At 39.9% G+C, this 24,811-nt stretch overlaps 1 protein-coding gene across 1 annotated transcript; it reads right to left on the minus strand.

The window, feature by feature from the left end:
• Positions 1-376: 376 nt before the first annotated feature.
• On the minus strand, positions 377-21,754 carry calb2a (calbindin 2a). The gene is made up of 11 exons (XM_031734274.2): positions 21,540-21,754; positions 17,301-17,377; positions 17,127-17,216; positions 15,164-15,244; positions 11,686-11,742; positions 8,131-8,208; positions 6,502-6,557; positions 6,325-6,364; positions 5,607-5,660; positions 2,832-2,903; positions 377-1,142 (listed from the first exon to the last, which is right to left on the minus strand). Exons 1-11 carry the CDS (start codon positions 21,631-21,633, stop codon positions 1,026-1,028), a joined length of 816 nt encoding a protein of 271 aa, XP_031590134.1. The 5' UTR covers positions 21,634-21,754; the 3' UTR covers positions 377-1,025.
• Positions 21,755-24,811: the final 3,057 nt, after the last annotated feature.

Genomic DNA, 24,811 nt, shown 5'->3' on the forward strand with positions numbered 1-24,811 from the left:
CCCACTGCTTCCTTTAGCCTAATACTGATGGCTAACATCAGCTGATTCCAGTTTTTGAATGTCTCCAAAGTAACTTCACTAAAGCCTTAAATTGCACACCGTCTCACTCTTGTTGGGATTTGCAACCATCGTTAATCCTTCTTACACTTTTGCTTGCAGATTGAAGGTGGGGGAGCAGGAAAAGCTGGGAGTCCTTGATAAAAAATGGCCAAGCTGGTACGCAAAAGGTCACCACAACAGGCTGTATCAGGCAACTGACAGAATAGCGAAACACTGCATACCCGAAATAGGCAAGGGGAGGTCTGCATGGTAATGTACCACTCTCAGTCACTCACACAAAATCATGTCAAACATGATTTTATCTTAAGATATTTTATTAATATTTTCAATTGACAGTATCAGCCAAAAAACAAACACTGAAAACCAAAATCCTTTCATGGCAATGATACACAAGAGTTTTAATGGAACAAGATAGTTTCAGGAGAAACAGAGATGGAAAATTAATATCAGCTCCATCACAGATTATAAATGCAGTCAATTCAAACACATCTGTCTGCAGTTTTCTTTGACTATATTGTATCTAATGCAAAGTTGAAAAAGCAAGGGAACGAAGGGGTCAGTAAAGCTGGGGTCAAGGTATAGCAGTTATCATCAGGGCATGTTGGTGGCATTAGGGAGACTTTTGGTCAGGAGTTGCAAGTCACGCACAGCATGGGCAGGGATGAGGTCAGGAATGGAAGATGTGGGAGGGTTACTAGAGAGAGCTACAGGGATTCAGATGGGTCATGATTAGTAGAGGAAAGGTAGCAAAAAACAAAACAAAAAAAACAAGGTTTAGAGAAGAAGAGCTGTTGGTGCTGACAGTGCACTTATCACCAGGCTTAGGTAATGATTGGGGCGGGAGGTGTCCGGCACATGCACCTGATATACATATGTTGTCACTCAGCTGGAAGTGGATCTGGTCTAGGGGAAGAGGGTGGGGCAGGCAGAGCAAATGATGATATGCGAACAGAAAGAAGGAAGAGTCACACAATTGGCTCCCTGCAGAGGACAATTTCCAACTCGCCACGGTAGAGCTTCCCTCCGTCAGATAGGCTCATGATGCTCTGCTTGTAGCCCGACAGATTTGTGGGGTCCACCTCCTGAATGAGAGACAGGGTGATATGATACACTGAGGAGGCCAAAAAGCAACATGTTATGCTCTTGTAGCTCATTTTGATGAATATTCTCCTACTCTCCTCCCAGCATTAGGTTTTGATTATTTTCAAGATATTGAGGAAACTAAAAAATGTTAGTATGTTTCTGACTAGAAAACTGAATGACAGAAAAGTAAATCCAAGGCAAGTTCTTTTGTTTTGACTGTTCTATCTCTTTGAAGATAAAAGGTTTGGAACAAAATAGTGAAAAGTAGTCCGAGTCGTATTTTAAGCATAAGAATTTCTGATTGCAATCATCTTTTTTCCTCACCAAAAGGTTTTGTGTATGGGGCATTTCTGTAATATATTACAAAGACCAGTTTTTAGAGTATCCATGTTTGCTTACCGGAGCTCAACATATGGCGACTCACTCATCAAAACATCACTCTGTAGTGCTGCTAGTGAGGGGGAGAAAAAATCTATCTACTGTACATATCTCAGGATAATTTAAATGGGGCTCTGTTGGGCTTGAATTCAAGTGTTTATCTTTCCAAAGAGCGCTTTAAACAGCTTTGGTAGCTAATGTTGAAGGAAAGACCTACTAGGCTTTGTATGGATATACAGCCCTTTTGCCAAAAAGAGTTGAGACACTGTGTAGACTATAAATAAAAGTACAATGTAGTGATGTGCAGTTCGTTTTGCTAGAATACTAAATGCACTAAATGAGATCTTGAAACTTTTCTCTCTCACCCTGGACAGGTTGCTAGTACTTGGTGTATTCCATGGGACTACCACATTCTCATCCTTAGTCTGTGCTCAGTTTTGATAGAAGTCATCCATGCAGGCACAGGGAGGAAGTTCAAACTCCGCACAAGAAGGCTTAAGCCAACCAAGAGGTTCAGCTTAGGCAGGTATTTTTTCATTCTAAGGCATTAATACTAACCACTGCACCACTGTGCCACCCACATTTAGTTTGATTTAATGTATGCCTTACTGTGATGTCAGCCAAAAAGTAATATACGCTCACTTCTAATTAGCCTAATAAATACATCGTTGAGAGAGGTGATAAACTATTATTACCCTTAAATCAACACCAGGCATACCATGGACTAGCAGAATGCTCTGTTTAAAATACATTTTTAGACCACAAACACATTGGATTGAAGAACCCAGAATAAAAACTAAGGAGTTCAAATGCAAGCCACATGTGGTGCATACACATATCATACAGTACAGGTGTTAGTATGCGCCAATCTTCCTACCTTTAGGGGTCACCACAGCAAATCATCTGCTTCCCCAATCCTTAGCATCTGTCACACCAACCCTCTGCATATCCCCCTTTACTACATCCATGAACCTCCTTTGAGGTCTTACTTTTTTCCTCCTTCCTGGCAGCTCTATACTCAACATCCTTTCTCCAGCTTATCCACTATCCCTCCTCTGCACATGTCCAAATCAGCCTTGCCTTTCCAACTCTTTCTCATGTATCATGCACATCTTAGTCACTCCAATAAAATTCTTAACATCTTCAACTCTGCCATCTCCAGCTAGGCCCCCTGTCTTTTTATTAGTGCCCCTGTCTCCAAACCATACATCATAGCAGATCCCACTTCCCTTGCACTCTTGTCACTATGCACTAGCAGACAGTATATACAGGCTGTAGGACTGATCACCTTGAGTAAACACCCATCTTACCTTCTTGTTTGTTTGGTAAAGGTCTCGTAGCAAAGCGTCCAGCTCCTGCTCATCAATGTAGCCATTTCCATCCTGGAAGGAGTCACCAAAAACATCATGATTGTAATTTTCATTTACAAACAATCATAATGGAGACAATTAATTACTGTTAATAACAATGATACCGTAACAATTTTACCACAGCTTTTGAAAATATAGATGTCACATATATATTTTCATTCCCTTCTTCTAATTCATTCTTTAAAGTAAAGGCAGTCTTTTTTCAACAATGTTTTGATTCAGAGCTACTTGATTTTTCCTTTCGCTGCTGCTCGACTTCATTCATTCAGTATTTTGTGGCAGCAATCGGCAAATGATTTAAAAAAGACTTCCCATTCAAAACTCTGTGCACGGGGTTAGTTGCGAAGTTAATACGGAGCCCCTTTGCTAATTAATGAGCTATGTCTCACAGCCATGTTTATAGAGTTTAGGGCCAGAAAGTAAGCCCAAATTATTGGACAGTTTCCCTTGGCAAGTGGCACAAAACATGTTCTGTTCATCTAGGCTCGGTCTCAAGATGACTTCAGAGCTGAGTGTCTTGCCAGTCTTTTTTTTTTTTTTAACTCTGGGAGATGCTCTTTGATGTTCACAAAGCCAGACTGAAGTGTCCTAGATCTTGGGAATAAAGTGTAAATTCTATTTATTTTTCCTTTAAGGATAAAAGACTGCACTCTGCAGTGCTATGGGAAAGCAGAGCAACATCAGGTATCAGCCAGTCTGTCTCAGTTCTGCTCCACGCCATCTTGCTTTTCAGACATTTTCAAGTCTTGCACAGCGTGGGGCCGTGGCACTGTGAGCCACGTTAGTGTTCAGCTGACCGGCCACACTTTGCCCGGCCCTCGACCACTCGGCAGCTGCCCGTGTTTCTGCTGCAGGGGCCTGAGCTCATAACAAAATGATGAAACTAATTACACACATAAATGCAAGTGCTCCATACGCAGAGGGGGACTACATGAATGGACCGCAGTGGCTAATCTATAATTAAACATTCCACCCTGTCCTCTACTAGTGAACTAGAGAGAGTGAAGAGAGTCCAAGCCTTCAGTCTGACTCAAGACATGAATACGCACGCAACCTCCAAACCCCCCTTCCATCGCTGCTGTAGACGGCTCTATACAAATTTGCCAACCATACTACTTTAGTATGGGACAAAAAGAGAGCACAAAAACACAGAGCGTGAAAACATGAATATGGAAATAGCTGTTTGTTTTTAGTCTTTCTCTAATCACAATGTCAGTGCACTGACATGACTTAAGGTCATGGATTTACATGGACTGGCCTTGTGCTTCAAAGTGAACTTATTAGATAAACGGTCATTTTGCAGCCCTTCTACTTGTTGCTACAGCAGGGCACAGAAAACTATTTCTAATTTTTATTTTATTTTATTTTTTTTATAAGTGTCTGCATCCTGTCTTCTCGTTTGTGCAGAGCTGCACGTGAGCAGTGTAGCTGTTCTGTCATAAAAAGACATGAAGCAATTATAATATACTTCTACATTTCAAAGTTTAGCATTTTGTAGTTTCATGTAGTTCACATTAGGATATTACCCATCTTTTGGTTACACAGGGGATGAAATTCAAGCAGCAACTGAATCACTTTTTTTGAAAAAGCAGTAAGGCGAATACTTTAATTTACTTTAATTAATTTACTTTTCACTACTGTTTTTCATCACTGATATAAATCGGGGAAACATGAAAAGCATTTTGAACATTAAGATAATGCTAAAAACTGGGCTAACAAGCGCCAGCGCTGTGTCACATCAAGCTGAATTGTTTATTTCCTCAAAAAAACTGAGTCAGCCTTCTTATAGCTACTTAGATTATGGCTGGTCCCTCAGCTGTGCAAAACACACACGATACCATAAACAAGAAAAATGATATAACAGATGCACAGAGCGCTGCTCTCTCCCTCTCTCGTCTTGTATCATAGTCCCTCCCCACTGTTCTACTGCTAATGTGGAAAATATGCCCATTAACCAAACCACTGCTCAGCCACCCTGGGCTGTTTACAAAAGGACAGGTGTGCCAAGCCTGACTCATTTCCCTAGGTAAATGAAGAGTGCCCAAGGTAAAAGACAGAATTTACATATTCATGATTTTAACAAAAAGGGATCTCCTAAACAAACAGCACTGAGTCACCCAGACAGCTTGACTCAAGCTGGCGTGTTTTTACACTGTAAAGAGTCCCACCCTTATTCAGACACACTTCCATTCTGCTAGGCTTTCTGTGCACTAACCATTAATTATTTTCACAATGATTTCACAAGCATGTAACAACAGCCTGAAGCCTTAAACGTTTCCCCATAGGTAAGACTCATGGGAGACGGAGTTGTCGCTAAGAAAATAACTAGATTTGATGAGGTTCTCGTGTGTGGTGTTGTTGCAGACGCCAATCTAGCTCAGAACACATGGAGGAAATCCCCGGGAGAGCTCCCAACGTTGCAGAAAGACAGATCAAAGAATCCATTCTTGCCAAAGTACACTAAAGCAGTTGTTCTAAAACTTTTTCTGACATATCCTTCTGAGACTGGAAAACATACCCCACACACCACAATTTTTATCAGTCATTAATGATAAAAAGAAAAAATCAAACCTGGTTTTTAATTAAATAAAAGACAGCCTTATAGCTTCATCATAGTCTTGGTTCTTTTCCTTTTTTTATTTTTATTTAAAAAAAAAATCACATTTATTGAATTTCAGCTCATAACTTTCCCACTTTTGATAACATGTCACCTACCTTGTCATAGTATGTGAAGATGGCATTGAACTGCTCAGACGTCAGCTTGACACCCTGCAACCAGAAGGTTTCACTTTAATTACAAGACTATAAAAAATAACATAAAAAAACATGGTTCTGTGCAGCTAACTTAGACCCAATATACTTTGCTTTGTTTTCTGTCACATATGAACTCCAACTGTGGTGTATGCTCATATGAAACATCGTGAATTTTTCAAATAAGGAGGGCAGTTTATAGTCAACTAATTATTGTTAGCCAAAACCTCAGGCTTGATTTCAAGTCTTCTTTACTCCTGACTCTATATGTCAGCTGAGGATGGATATCTCTAATATGGTCCAGCACACAGCTCTGTCTCTAAGCAGAGAAGCCCCGCCCACAGCCTGTTCCACCCTGTCGGTTATGAGGGACAGCCAATCAGATGAAAGTGGGCTTCAAGTGAAAGATGCTACAACAGCTTGTTTCGGACAGTGGATGAATTGATATGAAGCAGTAAGACCCACTATAATATATATATATCAGGATTATTTTAAACTGTGAATTATACAAAGCTACTTTTGAAGAGTCAATGAATATCTTCTTTAACCATGATCAAAAACAGGCCTGTGAATCATAAATTTATAAAATGGTTACAGTGTATTATGTAATTCAGTGGCGTTCTCCAAGTATAATATATCATTTCTGTTTTGCTTTTATTTCAGCCCCATGTTTGTCCCCTACCTGGAATTTCAGCAGGAAATTCTCCTGTACAGGAAGAAGCCTGCGGCAGAGAGGGACTTCATTAGCGGACACAATAGTTGTTAAATTATTCACATTCTTTGACAGTGAATGAGCATCAGCGGGCAATGTGCTTCAACATTTACACAATGAACAGAAACAAGCAAAATTACATATTACCTTGCCATCTCTGACAGGCCCAGCTTCCCATCTCCATTCAGATCAAACATCTTAAGCTACAAAGCAGAAGTAGAACAGAGGAGAAAGTGAAAGGAAGCTTTTTATAGGTATACTCTGTCAAAGTAAAGGTAAATGTGGTCCCGTGCATTTCATTGGCTGAGACGCCGAAGGAGTAGCCATAAATTTATGATATATTCACCACTTCTTTTTTTCTTCCTTAACTCTACATGTCTAACAGAGGAACACTAAAAGCAGCGGTCTATAAACCTTGCTTCAGTTTTTCAGCCAGTGTGGCAGATTTTCCTTACACAATAAGCCAGAAGGTTTAGAAGAGAGTTACATTGGAGGAAAAGAATAATAAAATGGAGACTGACCCACTCTTTTAACTCGAAGAGTGTTAAATTATTTATTAAATGAAAACCTGACACACAGTAAAAAATACCTAGGAGTTTTGCGCTGTTGTCAGATGCAATAAGGCATCTTGATGTCATTGTGGTCTATGAAAATAGTGATGAGCATTTTTATTGGCTGAACAATTAACCCAGAAAATAACTGACGGATCACTCAAACTACTTCCAGAGGTAGCGTGGGATGCATCTGACAACATATCTGTGGTCTAATTTGTTCTGAGGAACAAGACAGCAGGAAAATATGTCATCACTGAAGGTTTGGTGTTTTTCCTGGACCCTTTTGGAAGACAAAATTTGGACTGTACATATGTCATAACTAAATGTAATAACTGTGTGCATAAAATCTAAGCACATTTGGTCAGCTTGATTCTTTGGAGACTGAAGGTGACACAGATGTGAACAGCGATTGCATAAGTAGAGATCATGCATGGGTGTTATGCCCGTTGTTGCTGGCAGTACTGTATTATTTCCTCTTCATTAGGACAGTGATGTTTGGTGAGTGTAAGCTAGGCTAATTTTAGTCATCAGTTTACACCTTATACATTTTTCATCAATTAGCAAAACTGCCTGCATCATAGCAGCATGCTGATTAAAATTACCCATTCTTTTTACATTAATCTCAGCCTCTGTTTTTTGCTTTATCTCTAATATTTCCCTCTGCACTAGATGAAGTAACAATAAGTTTATCTATGAAGAAACTGCTTCAGAAAATTAGGTCAGCTCAGCTCTGGGGCTTGCAGAAAGAAGCAGATGTTAGCACATCTGGGCTGCAGTCTCACAACCTGCAGGACATGATGGGTCACAACCAGTGAGCCGCACGAGGCTGCAGCCACCACTATAACAGGCCACTGAGTACCTCCACAAATTGCTAGACACATGTCTTTCATCACAAATGTATACAGTTTAGTTTTCTTCTAGTGAAGCAACTTCTAAAGATTGCATTCACAATCAGAATTTCATTACTGTTTTCTTACTATTTTTCTCCTTATTTTATACGACTGAAAGCATTTCCTAAGATGTTGTTTACAAGATAAGAGTCTTCCTTTGCACCACAAAGCACAATAGATGGGTGGAATCGCAAAACTTGAAACTGTCTTACTCTCTTTGAAAAATTGCATTTTTCGTAAAATTGTCAGCTTTTTGTTTCCAACGCTAAGTGTAAAGTTTGTCCAGTTAAACTGAGCTTGTGTGATTGAGTGTTTGAATGTGCAAGTCTTACTATGGTCTGTGTGTACTCCTGCAGCTTCTGCTCATCGTAGTGTCTGTTAGCTTTCTCCAGCAGGTCTGACAGAAAGCCCTGAGGACAGAGACACACAGGGTGCTTTTCATTATGCTAACTTGTGCTTCCTTGTGTTCTCTCTCCTCCCATGAACCAAAAATCATTCCCCATCATGGAGGATCTTGCAGTGCCCTAAAATGCAAGTCTGGGTGATGAGGAGCAACTGGAAAGAAGGCTTTTGGAAGAGCTTTTGCAATTAAACATATGCACATCCTATATGGAAGAATTTTATCAAATGGCATGACATGCAATTACACTACTAAAACTAAGCATTCAGCAGCTTTAGCTCCTCCGCCTTTATATCTCTTCCTTTCATCTCTCTCTTATATCCAGGAGGAGCTGAGAACCGAGAACAAGACACGAGAGAGTGAAGCGAAGAGGCATAATGAAAAGCACCCATGGATTAGTAAAAAGAGCCAGCGGCTGGGCCTGGCCTTCCATTAAGCTGAGGCAAAATGTCCAGAAAACAAATACAGAGATCTTAGATGAAGATGCATTTACATTTACGTAACATATGCTAACAATCTGAAAAACTTAAAACACTCAAAACATCTGCAATAAGCCCTGGAGAATATAACCCTAATGTATCAAAAAAACCTAAACATGCAAAATAAAGTTATATTAATGAGAGTTGAAGTTTGGGCTGGCTGGGGTTTTTTTCTTTACCATATTTGAAAAAGAGAAAATGGGGAAAATTAGGTATGGGAGAGAAATGCAGAGAAAGAAATGAAGAAAACAGGACAAAAAAAGAAGAAAAAACTGAGACACTGAATTATTAAATTATATTTTGATTTATTGGTTTATCTGGTGTTTTGTTTTTGAAATCAGAATTGAAGAGTACATGTAGAACAGCAAAAACTACAATTCCTTCTGAAATTAGCACAGTATAACATCTTCTATAAATAAAGTACTCCAGTAGCATTAGACCAAAGGTATCAGTTATGCGCTACTTGAGTCAATATTTTCCGCGTCTGCTCACAATTATGTGGTGAGACACATGTCTGCTTCCTGAGATCTCATCTGCACTTTTTCTAAAGCTTTCAAAAAGCCACACCTGAGTAACTCATCTGCACCTGGTCAGCTGGAAGAGATCTTATTCCCACAACTACCCGAGCAGCCAAATCTGTACACAATGAGTAATCACTGACCCCAATTAATCCGCAGCTTGCCACCGTGGTGCACTTTCCTTTATATAATTTGACAAAACATTTCCTAGAGGTGTTTGAATGACTAACCTTTGTGTAATCAGTAAAGCTTTTTTTTTTTTGTATCTGAATCCTCGCTACATAAAAAAGAAAAAGGAAACGCTTGAGGTCAGTAGGGAATTTCCTGTGAAGCAGACATTTATCTCTCCTGAGTCAAAAGTACTTCCCGGTTTGGCTCATCCATATGCTCACATAAATTTAAAAAAAAAGAAAAAGATGACACACTGAAAATATTCAGTGGCAAACAATTTATATTTTTCAAAAGAATGCCACATTCAGCTATAAGAAAAACATAAATAAATCCAAGGCATTTCTACTTCTATCGGTATTTAAAGTTAAGTGCTGGGCAAACAGTATCTACTTCATAAATCTATGCTAAACTGATTATTAATAATTGATGGTTCGAGCTTCTGGGTCATTTGACCCAGCGTTTTGAGTTTCCTGTGTTTTGGTGAATATGCTTTATGGTGATTTAAGGTTCATTGGTTAGTCTTGAGTTTATTCTATGTTCTGAGTTCTTTGTATTCCCTGTTTCTTGTCTGTTAGGTTCCCCTTGTGTCTTGGTCTCTCCTCTGTGTCCTCTATGTCTGTCGTGTCATCTACGTCTCTCCCCTCTCTGTGTCTCTTGTTTCCTCGTTCCCCAGGTCCCAGTCACGTCTTTGTGTTTCGTCTCCCCTTTCTGTTTACATGTGCCCTCCTGGTGTTTCATTCCATTCTCCCCTGTCTGTAATGTGCAGTCATGTATGTTTTCCCCAGCCTGCCTCGTCTATCTCTCTCTCCCTCTGTGTCTCGTCTTCCTTAATTGTTTCCGTGTTTCCCTTTTTGTGTCTCCTTCTTTTGCCTTCCCCTGTCTGTCTTGTTCCCCTGTCTGTTCTTTCCTCCTGGTCCCATGTGAAGCCGTACACTTTAGTCTGTGTCGAAGTGTTTCCTGTTTTACTTTGACAGTGTCGCATCCTGTGTTCAGTGTGTACGGTTTTGCTTCATCCTGTGTCATTATGTTTATTCGCTCCAGCTGTGTTCCCCTTGTGTTTCCTCTTCCCTTTTTACCCTGTTCTGTATTTATGGTGTGAATTGTCATTCGTTCTTTGTCAGGTTTAGTTATAGTTTAGCTCACTTCAGCCTTTTCGTTACTCTGTTCAGCCTATATGAAACAGCTCCCCTTTTGGTTATTCACATTTCACGCCTCGTTTTGTCTGCGTTTGGGTCCACACAACGCACCGGCCATCTGGCTTTGACACATAGTGAGTGTGCAAGCATGAGGGCTGTATCCTTCTCTTTAAAAAAAAAAAATTAAGCCAAAAGCTGTAGTTCCTCTTGTGGCCACTTGAGGCTGGCTCCAAAAGTGAGTCAGTTTGATCAAAAACTGTTTTGGTCTCTTAGCTTATTTCCCCTTGATCAAAACTACACAAAGATGAATTTTGTCAAAATGTATGCAGTTAAATCAAAGTTCACCTTGTTAGAGATGTTTATACTGACAGGCTGTAGCTGTTAGCTATTTACTCAAGCTAATTCAGGTCACTGAACAGGATTTCTCATTATTTTAAACTGTGCCCATGGTGCTGCTGCTTTTTGAAACAGTTTTATATGTATTTATATTGTTTATTTAAATTGGATTGTGATGCAATTTTGAAGAGTGATACTCTAAAAGCACCTTGATAATGAAGCTAGCATCAGCTCAAAACTTTGTATTTGGGGTTTGTTAGCCAAATTTGGTTGCTATGAGCTCCAAAAACAAAAAACAAAAAAGCATTAATAGACTGTTTAAAAACCAAAATCAAAGCCTAAAACCAGACTCCATAAACAATGGGTTACGCTAGGTAGGTCCATCTTTGCTATACAGTCTATGATAATGACACAAAACTTTTTTTCCCTTTGATTTATTTGATACCAAAAACAAAGCATGCAGGTGTGAAGCAAAATTTAAATATACATACAAGTATGCATACAAATAAAGATATATTGTATATATTTAAAATGTCCAAAAAATGTTGGAATGAAAGGTGTAAGAAAATACAGAGATTTAAGATTTTTGGGACATGTGCAGCTTCTTAGTTCATACTATTTGATAATTACATTTTAGGGGGTGTGCTCTGTTATTGTGTGTGTTGATGTGCAAATGAATGTGTGTAGGGGGAGAAAAGAGAAAAAAATGCATAAAATAAGTATGACAACAGGTTAAAACAATGTATGTAATAAATGAGACACTGCATGTTACTGATCACATATGGTCAAATTAATAAACACGTGTCAGTGCTTCTTAATATTTGATTTAATGCTGTTGAGAATTTACCTTCAGTTCATTTGCTTCAATGTAGCCACTGCGATCTGTATCATATCGCCTCCATGCCTAAAAAGAAATCAACGAAACAAACTGAAGCAATCGATTGAAAGCATTTTCTCAGCTCAAAAGCACAGAGAAGCTCGTCTCCAGAGTGATTTACATTCTTTCCCCTTGAATAAATCCTCTCTGATCGACTCCCAGCTTACTCTTTGACTATGCCAAGGGTTTGCCTTTTTTCTCTGGTGCACAGCAGAAATCGTTCCAGAGCAGCCGACCACAAAAGCCTGGACCATCACTGTAATCATACAGTTTTCAATACAATCCTATTTGCCCACATACAGAGCAGAGGGCAACGGTGGACAAAGAGAGGAAAGAAGGGAGAGAAAGTCATTTTAATGAATGTTTTAATCTAGCAGCTGTCCCTGTCCAGAGAAGGGCTCCTTATCAAAGATGGATGGCCTTCCCCCTTCTTGTTCTCCTCCTTCTCCTCCCCTCTCTCTGCTCCTCCTCGCCTCCTCTGGGTTCTGCAGAGAGGAGCTACAGTGGTGTTATCCATTATATATGACTCTGAAAATAGAAGGCTCCGCTTCCTCATTCTAACCCTTTAAAAACCTCTCTGCCCCCTTCCTCCTCCCTGCACCCTTCAGCAAAGACTGATTAATCTCCCCTCTCTTGTTTTATGCTCTCAAACTCTGGCTCTCAACTTCCCATCGACATTTCATTTACGTCTCCTCTGTTCCTGCTTTCGCTCGTTTGCCCTTTGTATCCTTCTCTCTTCGCACACCTTCTCTTTCATTCGTTTCCCTTCTCTCATTTCATTATTCCTCCTCAATATGACACAGGAGACAAGGACAGCCTCTTCCTCATATGTAATTGGTTTCTAATTGGCTTCATTTTTTCCATTTAGCAGATCTAACACGAAATCTGCCATTTTGTCTCATCTTCTTGAGATATTTGGTAGAATAGATTATTTTCTGTTTCTGCTACCTTTCAGGATATAGATCTATATCGGTCTCCAGGGCTTTTTGCTACTTCTTCTTCACCCATTATCCAAAATTCAAAGCAGCACTTTTCAGAAAATGTTTAGTATAAATGGTAGCAGTAAGTATTCACAGGGTAAAGTTGGTAGAGTTTCTCCACTTTCCACTTAACCATTTAATAATATTCTGAGACAAAAGTTTCCCACAAATTTGGGTAAATGTTGATTTCTGTTTCTGGTCTCTATTGAATTTTGACTGTGTGAAAGTGCCTCCTGCTAATTCTATCTACTAGCAAAAAACTGTAAAATGACTAAAGGCTTCTATTTCTGACAGACTGAGGAAGTAAGAAGTATTTTTTTAATAAAAATGTAGTTTTTCAGGAGAAACACATCGATAGTGACTATGGCTACGTTCACACTGCAGGTCTTAATGCTCAATTCCGATTTTTTGATCAAATCCGATTTTTTTGTCTGCTTGTTCACACTACAAATAAAATGCGACAGCAAATGCGCTCTAGTGTGAACGCTCAAATCGGGCCGCATGCGCAAAAGAAGACATCACACACAACGCGTTCTGTTTAGACCCAGAGCAAACAATATTGTTTGACTTCGGACTTTACGTTTCCAAATTTTTGCTTTAAGTTATTTTGTTATTTACATAATAATGTAAATAACCTAATAATTATCCTTATTGCTGTTTTAGAGGAGCGGTGCTTCAAAGGATAGTTGCAGATTTCTGTCAGAATCTGCAGATTATACAGTACAAATAAAATGTTCACGTTGTCTTCCCAACAGTTTCACTGACATCTACACTGGATGGCCAGGAAGCGTTCGTGATGTCTTCTTGGGTGCTTCTCCGGGGCTGATAATTGGCGTCTGTCTTGTGTCAGTGACGTAAAAGATGGATTTAATGCGACATGACCGTTCAAACAGCAGTCGCTTTCTAAAACATCGGATATGTATCGGATTCAGTACCACATACGAAAGTGACCCAGATCGGATTTGAAAATATCGGATTTGTGCCGTTCACACTGTCATACCATGATCGGATATGGGTCGCATAGGGTCAAAAAAATCGGATTTGATGCGCTTTCGCCTGCAGTGTGAACGTAGCCTAAAAGACATGAGATGGTTCTGCCAGAAGTTAGACCCTTGGGTTCCTCAAGAGTTCCTCATCCTTGCCAGGTGCGATAGATGGTTTCCCCAACCCCCCCAAGGATGGTTCTGCTGGAGGTTGCTTCCTGTTAAAATTGAGTTTTTCCTTCCCACTGTCGCCACAGTACTTGCTGACAGGGGGTCATATAATTGTTGGGTTTTTCTCTGTATGTATTATTGTTGGGTCTGCCTTACAATGTAAAGTTCCTTGAGGCGACTTTTGTTGTGATTTGGCGCTATATAAATAAAATTGAATTGAATTGAATTTAATAGATGCTATTAGCAGAAGGAATGGGGAAGTTGTGAGACTTTAAATGCCGCAAGCATCATCACTGATAAGACAAATATCCAATGTCTTCATATGTTTCTGTAAGATAAGCAAAAGTTGTATGTTTATTATTTGCAAGTGTCTCCAGAAAATAATCCACAGCCAATATTAGCCTTTTCCAGCTCAATTTTGTTAGCATTTCAGTTGTATACTGCGGAGGTGATTGTTGTCCTTCCTGTTGGGCGTGGTTTTCGCCATGAAGTTACTAAAGCTTTTCCCATTTTTCCAGCAGAGCCGCTGAGGAACCGGCAGAAAATGTTCTCACTCCACCATCGGTGATTTAGAGTACAGCATACTTCTCCAGGCAGCAAGTGAGTCGATCAGAACGGTTTCTTTTAACTATAGATAAAGATACTTTGCTTTTAATGTGTTTTTTCCTGTTCTATTATGAATCACAACTGAGAGTGTCAGCTCCTCTGCAAACCTCTTTCACTTCTACTTACACAAACAACCCATAACTGCTCTGTATGAGGACTCTTAGTTATTTACATCAACCGGTTACTGAGATGGCAAAGGTAACAGTTCACATAAACGAATAAAGTGCTGACTGTTTTCATGCCCCACATGAATTTGGGTGATGTTTAATATGCAGTGGGCATATTATTATTATTACCATTCACTCCTCCTTTTCTCTAAGCCATCTTTTTGTTATATATAAGCCTTTAGCACACACATGCAGCCATTTCTCATTTAGACCAGCAGGTTATATTCCAGATTACTCCTGTCGAACACACCTTCAATTTATACACCTTCAACCATTCATAAAGAACTGATTCATGAAATTAACTGTTAGGCAGAGAAAATGCAGGTGGCCAGCCCTCCGAGGCTGACTGACTCTGGCCTATAACTTTATGGTTGAGTGAAGTAAGTACGCCCTGGCTAATGTTAACGGTGAACAAGAACCTCCTGTGCAAAAAGTTTAAAAGTGCCTTAAAGAAGAGATCAAATAATTAAGTTGGTCAAGAGGAGCGGCAGGTTCTTATGAAAAAAATATGTGACAGATATTCTCAGGAACACACTCTTACCGCCATAAACTCAGCGCTGGAGCTGACAAACTGTCTGAAGCAGAGCAAGAAGTTCTCTTCAGTTGGAAGAATCTGGGCCAGCTAGGAAAAGTGACAGGGAAATGGGAGTGGTGAGAACACAAGATGGTACAGTTGATATTCTGGGAGAGACTGGGGGAGCTTTTTGTCTGCAAGGCCTCAAATGGGCAACTCAGCATAAATAATAGAGAGCCACAACCTCAGAAGCACAACTATGCCTAAGTTAGAAATATTTATTAAAATACATATTTTTAGCTGTTCAGACAAAGACTCTAAACTGCATGTTCACACAACCAAGTGGACTGCACACTCATTTACTTCTCTGGCAGCAGTGGATTATTGATATTGCAGAAGCCCTGTTTCTCGCAGCTTTGTCAAATCACTGTGAAAGTGGTCAAATCGAGGAAAACCAATATCCCAAACTGATGGTCTATAGAGAAGATCATGAAGACCGCATTTATGCAAGCAGTTAAATATTGACCAGACTTCTGGGGTCTTTATTTTTGGCTCTCTGAGTTATCTGAGCTCTCTTTTTGAACCTTTTCTCATCACTCACAATGAGCAGAAAACCTTCACCTTTATTTTGCAGTCTGTTTATGGTCTGATATCCAATGCACAATTCTCATATATAGTGTGTCATGTGAGCTTCCTGCCCCCAGCTTTCCATGTTTGCACATGTAAGGGCAGTGAGCTTCCACAAGAAAGTCATCCTCCCAAATGTAAATGACTGTAAATAACAATCCTCATTTGACTGTGGCAGTGCTATCTGAACTCAAGGTTTCCCAGGTCAGTTAAGAATTCAAAAAATTACATGAAATGGCCTAAAAGTGATCACAATAAACATGCAATGTAAATGTAACGCCACAAATTGTTGTTTGCGGAATTTTTACATACTGAAAAAAAATGAAATACGCATTTCATTTCAATCAGCCACAACTTCATAACCACTGACAAGTGAAGCAAGAAACATTAATTATGTCATTACAATGCAATGTTCTGCCGGGAAACTTTGGGCCCTGGGTCTAAGAAGTGCTGCATGCGTATGTTACTTTGCCAAGTAGTAGTCAACTAAACATTGTTGCAGCCCAAGCAACGCTCCATATGGCGCTCCCAGTCAGCAGCAGCCACTGCCAGCAGAACAATGTGCTCCACCACACCACAGAAACTATTCAGGAATGGTTCAAGGAACAGCTCCTTGAGCCGTTAACTTGGCACCAAAGTTTCTTGGCTCCAAAATTCCCAAAGCCCAATGTGATCGAGAATTCACAAGAAGCCCCACCTAGCTGGGCCACAATACCAAAATGATTCAGTGCTAGAAACCAGAAACCTGCATAATATTGTGCAGGTGGTTTAAATGTTGCGGCTGATTAGTGTATCTTATTTACGTGACCAGTAATTACTCATGCACTCCATGCTAAGCTAAGCTAACTGTCAGCGTAGTTAGTGTTTGGCTATTTACAGTAAACTTGTCAAAAAACAGAATGTGAAATCATCCTGTCGTCTGAGCTGACAGTCAGTCATTATTGGACATTCTAGGTTCTCATTGTCTTCTTCTTGTAAGTGGGTACCCACCCTCTTTGCATTACTGGCAGTTATATCTTTAAGCTAGGCTAAGATAAACGACTTCTTTTTGTTTTATGTGGGAGCAATGATCTTCTGTCTTAATCATTGTAAAGAATGTGAAAAAACCCATCCATCCATTTTCTGCTGCATATCTGAGTCCAGGTTGTGATGGTATATTTCTCAAAAAGTCAAACCAATCTTTGGTGGAGCCTAGCTGTTTCTAATCTTTCTGCCAAGCTAAGGTGTGTGGCTGCATATAAACGTTTTGTATCAATCTTTTCATCCAAAACAGGGAAAGAAAGCAAAGATGCATATTTCCCAGGCAGTCAAGCTATTCTGTTAAATAAAATCTATAAAATAAAGAGGTCCTCTGAGGCCTTACCTCTGACATCTCAATTCGTCCATCTTTGTTCTTGTCGAACTTCTGCATGAACTCCTTCATCTTTTCTCTGAATGTAGGATTTGAAGGGTCCTGGGAAACAATTTTACTCAACATAAGTGAACCCTGAGTTGTCAGTGTGTAGATATGTGATTAATTTCTGGCCCCTGAACTCACCACCCCTGCTCCTCTCCGAGCCATCTCCAACTCCTTGAAGAAGTTCTCCAGCTCCTTCCCCTCGATGTATCCATTACCTTGGAACAGAGAGACCATAAGTGCGTGTTAATACAAGATCACAAATGGCACTGTTTTTCTGTTTTTTAATTTTTTACTAGTAGTGCTGATGTGCAAAAAGTTCCCAAACAGAGACACGGTCACAGTGTCAAACAGATCCCATCGTGGCCTGGGTTTGCCCTGGTATTGATTCAAACACGAGCCTTTCAACAGTAACTCTCTTCCTCCCCTTCTAAAAGATTTCATTATTGACTGCCACAGTGATCACTCTTCAAAAGACTTTGTGTTCACATGATTGCATGCCAGGAGAGGCTATATATGGGAAATAACTTTTCTTTGATATTCCACGTGATGATTCATGGGCCGCTTCGGTTATTCAGCAGTGATCAATACTGCATTCAGTGGTAATCTGGCAGATATTAAGCAGACGAAAATAAATGGATAATTTAGATATAGTTGTAGCCTATACATGCTTTTTTTATTTGAGATTACTTAAACTCCGAAAGTGATATTTTGCCAAGAACAGTGTGGCTTTCTACAATCCTTTAGAAAATATCTTAACCTTGGTTTGCTGTGTGCCACCAGTCATTTTGACAAGCTGTCATAATGACTGATGGCACGAGTGTCATTTTTGTCAGGCGGCGCTTAATCTGTGATCGTGTCAATCACACTTTTTTGATTCTTTAATGACAAATTTATCTTGCAGGGGCCACAGAGTTGATTTTCATTTTTCCCTCATCCTATTTTATTCTTGTTCCTGTTGTTCTGTTGCCCTGACAGTTCCTATTCGGAGGACAAATGAGTGTGCCCGCTTCACCCAGGTAGTATGTGAACCAGTGCCAATATTCTTTCAACACTCCTGCTGAATGGCCGGACAGATGGCTCCAAACGATGTGACTAGCTGCTTCAATAAAACCCTGGAAGGCAGTGCTGCCTCATTAAACACTAACAAAGATTATTATGCCATCCACTTCCTTCCCCCTCTCTCTAACTTTCTGTCTCTCTTTTTCTCCCTCTGTCATTTTCAATCAAACTCCTTCTCTCTATTCAACTAAACTCACAACATCTTTTATCCAAGGAAATTGTGTGTGTGTGCATTCCTCAGTGATGTTATCAAAACTCATGAATACAAACTCTGCTGTTTTAATGAAAATGTGGGACAGTGAAATGCTCTGTTGCTGTCGAGCCTCCCTCCTGTGCCTCTTATTTGACATTTAGCACTATAGAGAGAAATGGCGCGCCTGGTAATTAAACAGAGTAAGTATGATGTGATTAACTACATAATGAATGGCATAAAAATGGCAATAAAAACAGATATATGAAAAGATTGTTTGGGGATGTGCTCATATGCTCAATAGATGCAGCAATAGACCCATTCATTTGTGCAAACCACCATCTGTTGATGCTTGAGCACTCTGTTTATTCAAAAGCAGGATAAGCAAGTTCTGTTTCAAGCAGCCTTGAAATAACAACAGTATGTTTAAGGTACGAAATGCTGTGTATGCTGCTGAATAACATCAGTATATACAGATTGCACTGAAGTGTCCCAATTTCAGTGTAGACATTTAGACCAAATATCAAAAGCAGTATGTGAATGTGCATCATTACCAGCAGCTACATTTTATGGCTGATTTCACTTTACTCTCAGATAATTTTGTTTAAATGTCAAATATATACTTTGCACAGCGCAATGAGAACATTCCTGCCAACTTGTACTTTTGTCTTTCTGCACAAGCACTTAAAGTTTGTACTGAGCACCCAGATACTGTAAAAGGTTCACAAAAACCACTTTAGGCCCAAATAAACACTTTTTCATCACTAGTAAACATTTAATGCGTCACTAGACCATTGGGACAAGCTGGTAAAGTGATTTTACTTCTGGTTATTTATTCTAAAATCCAACCCCGACTGGGAAAAAACTCTCAAAGGGGGCAGTTGTGCCAACTAAGTGCATATTTAAAGCTTATATAAAGTGCATTTGCCTTTCAAAGGAAAGTGGAGCCCTGTCTATTCAAATATTTTGTGTTGAGCTTACAGCTGGGTCAATTCAGGAAGTAGATTCTGCTTAGTGTTCCAAATGTTTTTATCCAGGTCAATAAGAAATAATTGACAGCAAATGTGCTATAATTAGCAAACGAAACTGTAGTTGTTTCCTTTTTCAGCTTTGAAGTGACTGAATTAAAAAGGCTCGAAGGAGACAGCAGGGAAAGATGAGAGGGATGCAGAGCAGAGGAGCTGCAAGAGATGCAATCCAGATGAGATTTGATCCCGGGCCAACCAGGGGAATATGTGGTTTCATCATCTCTAGGTGCATCGCCTCTCGTGTATTTTTATCTCCAACTCAGAGATATTTACTCAACCTGAACAAACAAATTAGCTCTCGTTTCTTTCTGCTGAGCCAGAAGACACTCCCATTAATGAGTGCAGAAATCAGACTCAGTAGCCAAATCTGTGGAAGCGTATTGGTTAAATTTGATTTGCAAAGTGGCTCGCTGCAGAGCAAAATATGTAAAATACCACAGCTTAAGAACTTAAGCACCTGGGTGGTTGGACTAATATCCATTGATGTAACCATGATGAGCAATAAGAGCCATAACAACTTTCTCTGCGCAGCAGCTCATATGGAGGAGCTCAGCTGTGTAACCTCTCGTCCCCACCCGAAATGTCCCTCCACCTTGATTTCCCTATGGAAAGCAGTTCAGCAAGTGTGCCAGCATCAAAACACATCATGCTGACAATAAACTCCCGGGAGGATGTGTTTAGGTGTGGCACACTTGCCTCATCTGCAGGTGTGATTTGGACATATTGGAGAAGTAGACTGTATATTTTGAAAATAATGGCCAGTTGTAGCCTCATCATGTATACATCACAGCCAGAGGTTCATTAAAAAGTGAATGAGATGACAGTGCTTGACTACTATTTTCAAGAGGGTTCATCATATTGTCTGTTTGATATTAGATCCCAGTTATGTGGCACATTAAAGCACACAGTGACTCTATTTTAAAATATAAAAAAGACTCTTGAAATAATTTATAGGTTTTAAAGGCAGCAACTGATGGTTTTCTCATCAGACTGCTGTATAGTATATCCATCAGTTTGCAGAAAGCCTTCAATCCACTGAGGAGTCTGCAGACCTTCAAATGGAATGAAAGCATCTCTAATCAGGCTTATAAAACTTTCACTGCTGTAGTGACATGCTGATGAATTTGTCATAGAGACATCCACACACAGACAAAGAGTGATAAAAGAGCACTGAGACAAGAAGGTAAGACAACACTGAGGCATTTGATGACAAAAAACGCGTATGGGCGTATGTTGGATATTAATGGGCAAATACAATGTCAGTAACAATTTTGAAGTTTTCAGGAATCGCACGTTCATCAGTCCATCAGCTGTGATCTGAAGCAGCTCAATCCAAGCAGCATCGCTCACAGATGAATGTAGTTTAAGGACCAATGGAAGCAGAAGTTGCTGACTGCAAAATTTCACTTAACATAGGCGTTTAAATGAAATGCTTTCATTTCTGAAAAGCGGCACACTTCTCTGTGGAGCATGCACCAGAATTGCGCTTTAATTACATTCACATGGTTTTAGTTCACCCACCATTTAGATTAATAGATTCATCAGAGAAACAAAAACGTAAAACCGTGCGTGACTATAACTGTGACTATAAATAGAGTAATTGTAAATGCATGCAACCAAAATGTATTTCTTGATTTAAAAAAATGTGTTCTGAAGTTCTTAAACATTATCTAAGCAGAAAACTTCTCCTTTGAGCTGCTTTATCCATCAAACAGCCAACCGACGAAGACAGAGAACAGACCACAGCTTCGGGACCTAATGAAAAAACAGTCTTCTTCTTAAAATCTCATTTTGTGAGCTGCAAAGATGGCTCATAAGAATTTCAATTTCTTCTTCTTCTTCTTTTGATTTTTTAATCTTTCAAATCTCTTAAGCGTCGTTCTGCCTGCACAATCTAACTTTTGCGCGAATATCTTTTTTTCCTAAGCTTAACGGTTTTAGGATAAAAAGCATTTCCAACCTTTTCTTTGCATTTTCCCTCAGTCGTTAAATCGATGACTTCACAAATCAGTTGTATCTAATCAGCCTGTCATTTAATAATTCAAGAATTTAGAGTTAAAATAAACTTTTAATTTCTAAGGAGGGGAAATAAAATCCTACCATCACTGTCGAAATGTTTCCAAATGTCGAGGAACTGGGACGCGGTGACCTCGGCCAGGTGCAGGTGAGGAGGCTGCTGAGCTTTGTTTGCCATGATGCTCTCGACCGATGCTGCTGCAAGTCAGACGCGACAAAAATCCGCTACTAACTTTTCTGTGTCTTCTTCAAACACACCCCACACTGTGGCCCCAGCGCGCCGCCCGCCGCTTTTTAACCTCGGCGCAGGAGCGGTAGCACCGCCGCACGGCCACTGGGGGCGCACTGCCACCGACAGTGTACGTCTGACTCAGCGTCCCAGCGTATGTGCTTCCAAGCTTGATGTAGCTGTGTGATAGGACGTCTTGGGCACTGCAGTAGGCTGATGAGTGTCTGTGTATGTGTGTGAGAGAGCGGGAGAGAGATGCAGATAGTGAGCAGATTGACTTTTTCGCTATTGTATCATCATTCATCTCAGATCCCGTGTGTTTAATCTGTTGCAATGCATACATGCGAGTTCACGCATTTCTGCATGCAGGGGAAAGGCATACGTGTGTGTGTGTGTGTGTGTGTGTGTGTGTGTGTGTGTGTGTGTGTGTGTTCTCCTTCCCAGCGTGCAGCTCCCCGAGCCTGTCTGTCAGCGCGTGAGGCTTCACAGACTTAATTAGAACTCACACACTAATCACATTTCCCACACTGCCTCCAGCCAGCGGTGATTAGCCCCCATAACAAATGTAAATTCTGAAAAAAAAACGGGGGATTTTCATTAATGGCCAGTCTTGTGTGCAAAGCAAGACCACAGATCCTATTAGAGGAATGAGGCTTGGAGGGAAAAATGCACTCTTATATATTTCTTTAACTATTTGCTGCAAAAGGTGATAATATTCAAAATGAACTCATAAGACCATAATGAGCAGGAGGGCAAGCATCCCCAGAAGCATCTTCATGCTGCTGGATGAAATGTGTAAGAAGAAAGCTTATACACATGAAGTAAAGATTATTTCCCTTTCATACTCAGTTGTGCTTGAAATCCTGTAAGACATGGGTCCTTCGAGCCTTCCTGGCGGATGACAGTCAATACTTTAACAGCTATTATTTTTAAACTGTAAAGTAGTCAATAGATGTAACTACAGCATCAACAATGTCTCTTTTTCATTTTGTTGCCAAGTGAGCCATGCCAGTACGCAAGCACAAAATAAAGCTTATGGGGCAGAAATAATTTAAAAGACTGCAGTCAAGTTAAGTGATTAACTGAACTTTTCCTTTTTCCTGCTAAAACTTCTTTAAACACTAGAACTGATTCAATGAGGATCTTTTTCATATCAGTTAAAAAATAACTTCATTATTTATTTTTTTGGTCACTTAAGGACTTTTTCAAACAGGAAACTGATATATAAACATTTTATAAAGATCAGTATCTGAAGTATTTAAACAGATAGCAGACTTATTACAATAATAGTATTCATCTAACATCCCATTTTGTGCAACCTTTGGATACTTTGTTACATATTCACTCTTCTGTTTGCTCTTTTTTGGTTCAATTCATGTCAGTGTTATTGTTATAGTGCCAATTCACAACAACAGTTACCTGACGATGCCTTATAATGTAAGGTAAATGCCCCTTACATTGATAAAACCCTGTTTTCTACAGTTATTGGTCTCCACTGATTCCTGAAGGAAAGTTTTGTCTCCATAGCACATAAATGCTGCATTAGGTTTGCTGGCTACTGATATATTATAGTTTATTAATCCTCTGTTTTAAGAGTCAGCTGAGAAGCTTGAAGCTGTCCTGTAGCTATGAGCTTCAGACAGGGAGCTGGTGATTGAAATAATTAGTCGAGTGTAGTAAAAAGACTGGAATTATAATAAATGGACAAAAGCATTACATCACATACCTCATCTCTGCTACAGAATCTGATGTCATGAAGCACTGAGCACACAGTTTTTGTGCTGATGTTAATGTCAGAGCAGGTTTGGAAGTAGGAGACCCTTCTTTATATGGCATATCTAAGAGGGATTAAATGTCACATACTGATTTGTTACAACAAGGGCATAGTATTACAGTCCTAAACTTGAATTTCAGTGAGCTCTTTACAACACTCAGTTCTTTCACAAGTGTTTGTGCAGGCAGACTGCACTTGGTTTTTGATACAGTTGTGGCAATGGGCCAGAAAACGCCTGAATTCAAAGATGAAGTGCTGGAGCCTAACAACTTTGTCTGCGTAGTGCATGGCTGGTCTTTCTTTAAAGTCTAAAGTCATTTCATCCAGCAGCATGAACATAATCCCTAATCATAACTTTAAAATGCACTAAATAACATTTTTTAATTAATTTAATTATTTATGGCATAAGTAGGCAAAGGAAAGCGCATATGTTTGTTTATTATTTGGTTTTAGGTGCCTAGCAGCTTCATATAATATAATGAACCCCACGCTGTAGTAAAAGGGCAATATTAGAGGTGTTCGTAGTTGAATATATAGCTAGTAGGTTCACCTTTTTAAAAGTATTTACATGATTCCATGCAAAGTTAGAGGGTTTTGTTTTCAGGGTTATTCAGTTTGCAATTATTTGTGCTACTTTTGAAGTGTTTTTGTCCACAGGCTGGGTAGACCTATTTTCTATGAAAATTAAATTCAGTGAATAAGGATCCATGTTCACTTTTACACAAATGCTTCAAACCATATTCCAGACCCATAGTCTCTCTCTCACTCTCTCTCTCACTCTCTGATCGACAGCTTTGTTAGTAGAGCTCTGCAAGGTTTTGCCCTTGTGGGACGATTTGCACATTACAGTGCAGTCTGTGCTGTTTGTTTGAATTTTGTTGCAATAAATCAAGACCAGTATACAAGTTGAAGCTGCAGGCAAATAATTAAGATAATCCAGATAAACTGAGATAAACCACGCCATTAGCTGCAGCGCTGAGTTTGACCTGTCACATCCCCACAGAGTTGGAGCAGTAATTTTCCAGCTCCACCCTGCACACTGGTACAGTGCTGACACACTGCTGGCAGCTGACACGATTTGGAGGCAGCGTGTGAAAGTCAGCAGAGACATTCCCTCACTGACGCTGTTCCTCGGGCTTGTAAGAGTCACATTCAGTAACAGGACAGGAGGGGCACTGCTGCCCCGATATGAGCACAGGTACATGACAGTCTATAAGGGCACAGGGTGTGTGAGTGAGACAAAGACTGAGTGTGTGACAATGTGTGACAGTGTTTAAGAGTGTCAACTCAGCAGAGCTGTCCCGCTCTATTTCCTCAGCTTCTCTTTTCACCCTATAATAATCAATAACGGGC

The sequence above is a fragment of the Oreochromis aureus genome, linkage group 7 (assembly GCF_013358895.1).
Source record: "Oreochromis aureus strain Israel breed Guangdong linkage group 7, ZZ_aureus, whole genome shotgun sequence".
NCBI lineage: Eukaryota > Metazoa > Chordata > Actinopteri > Cichliformes > Cichlidae > Oreochromis > Oreochromis aureus.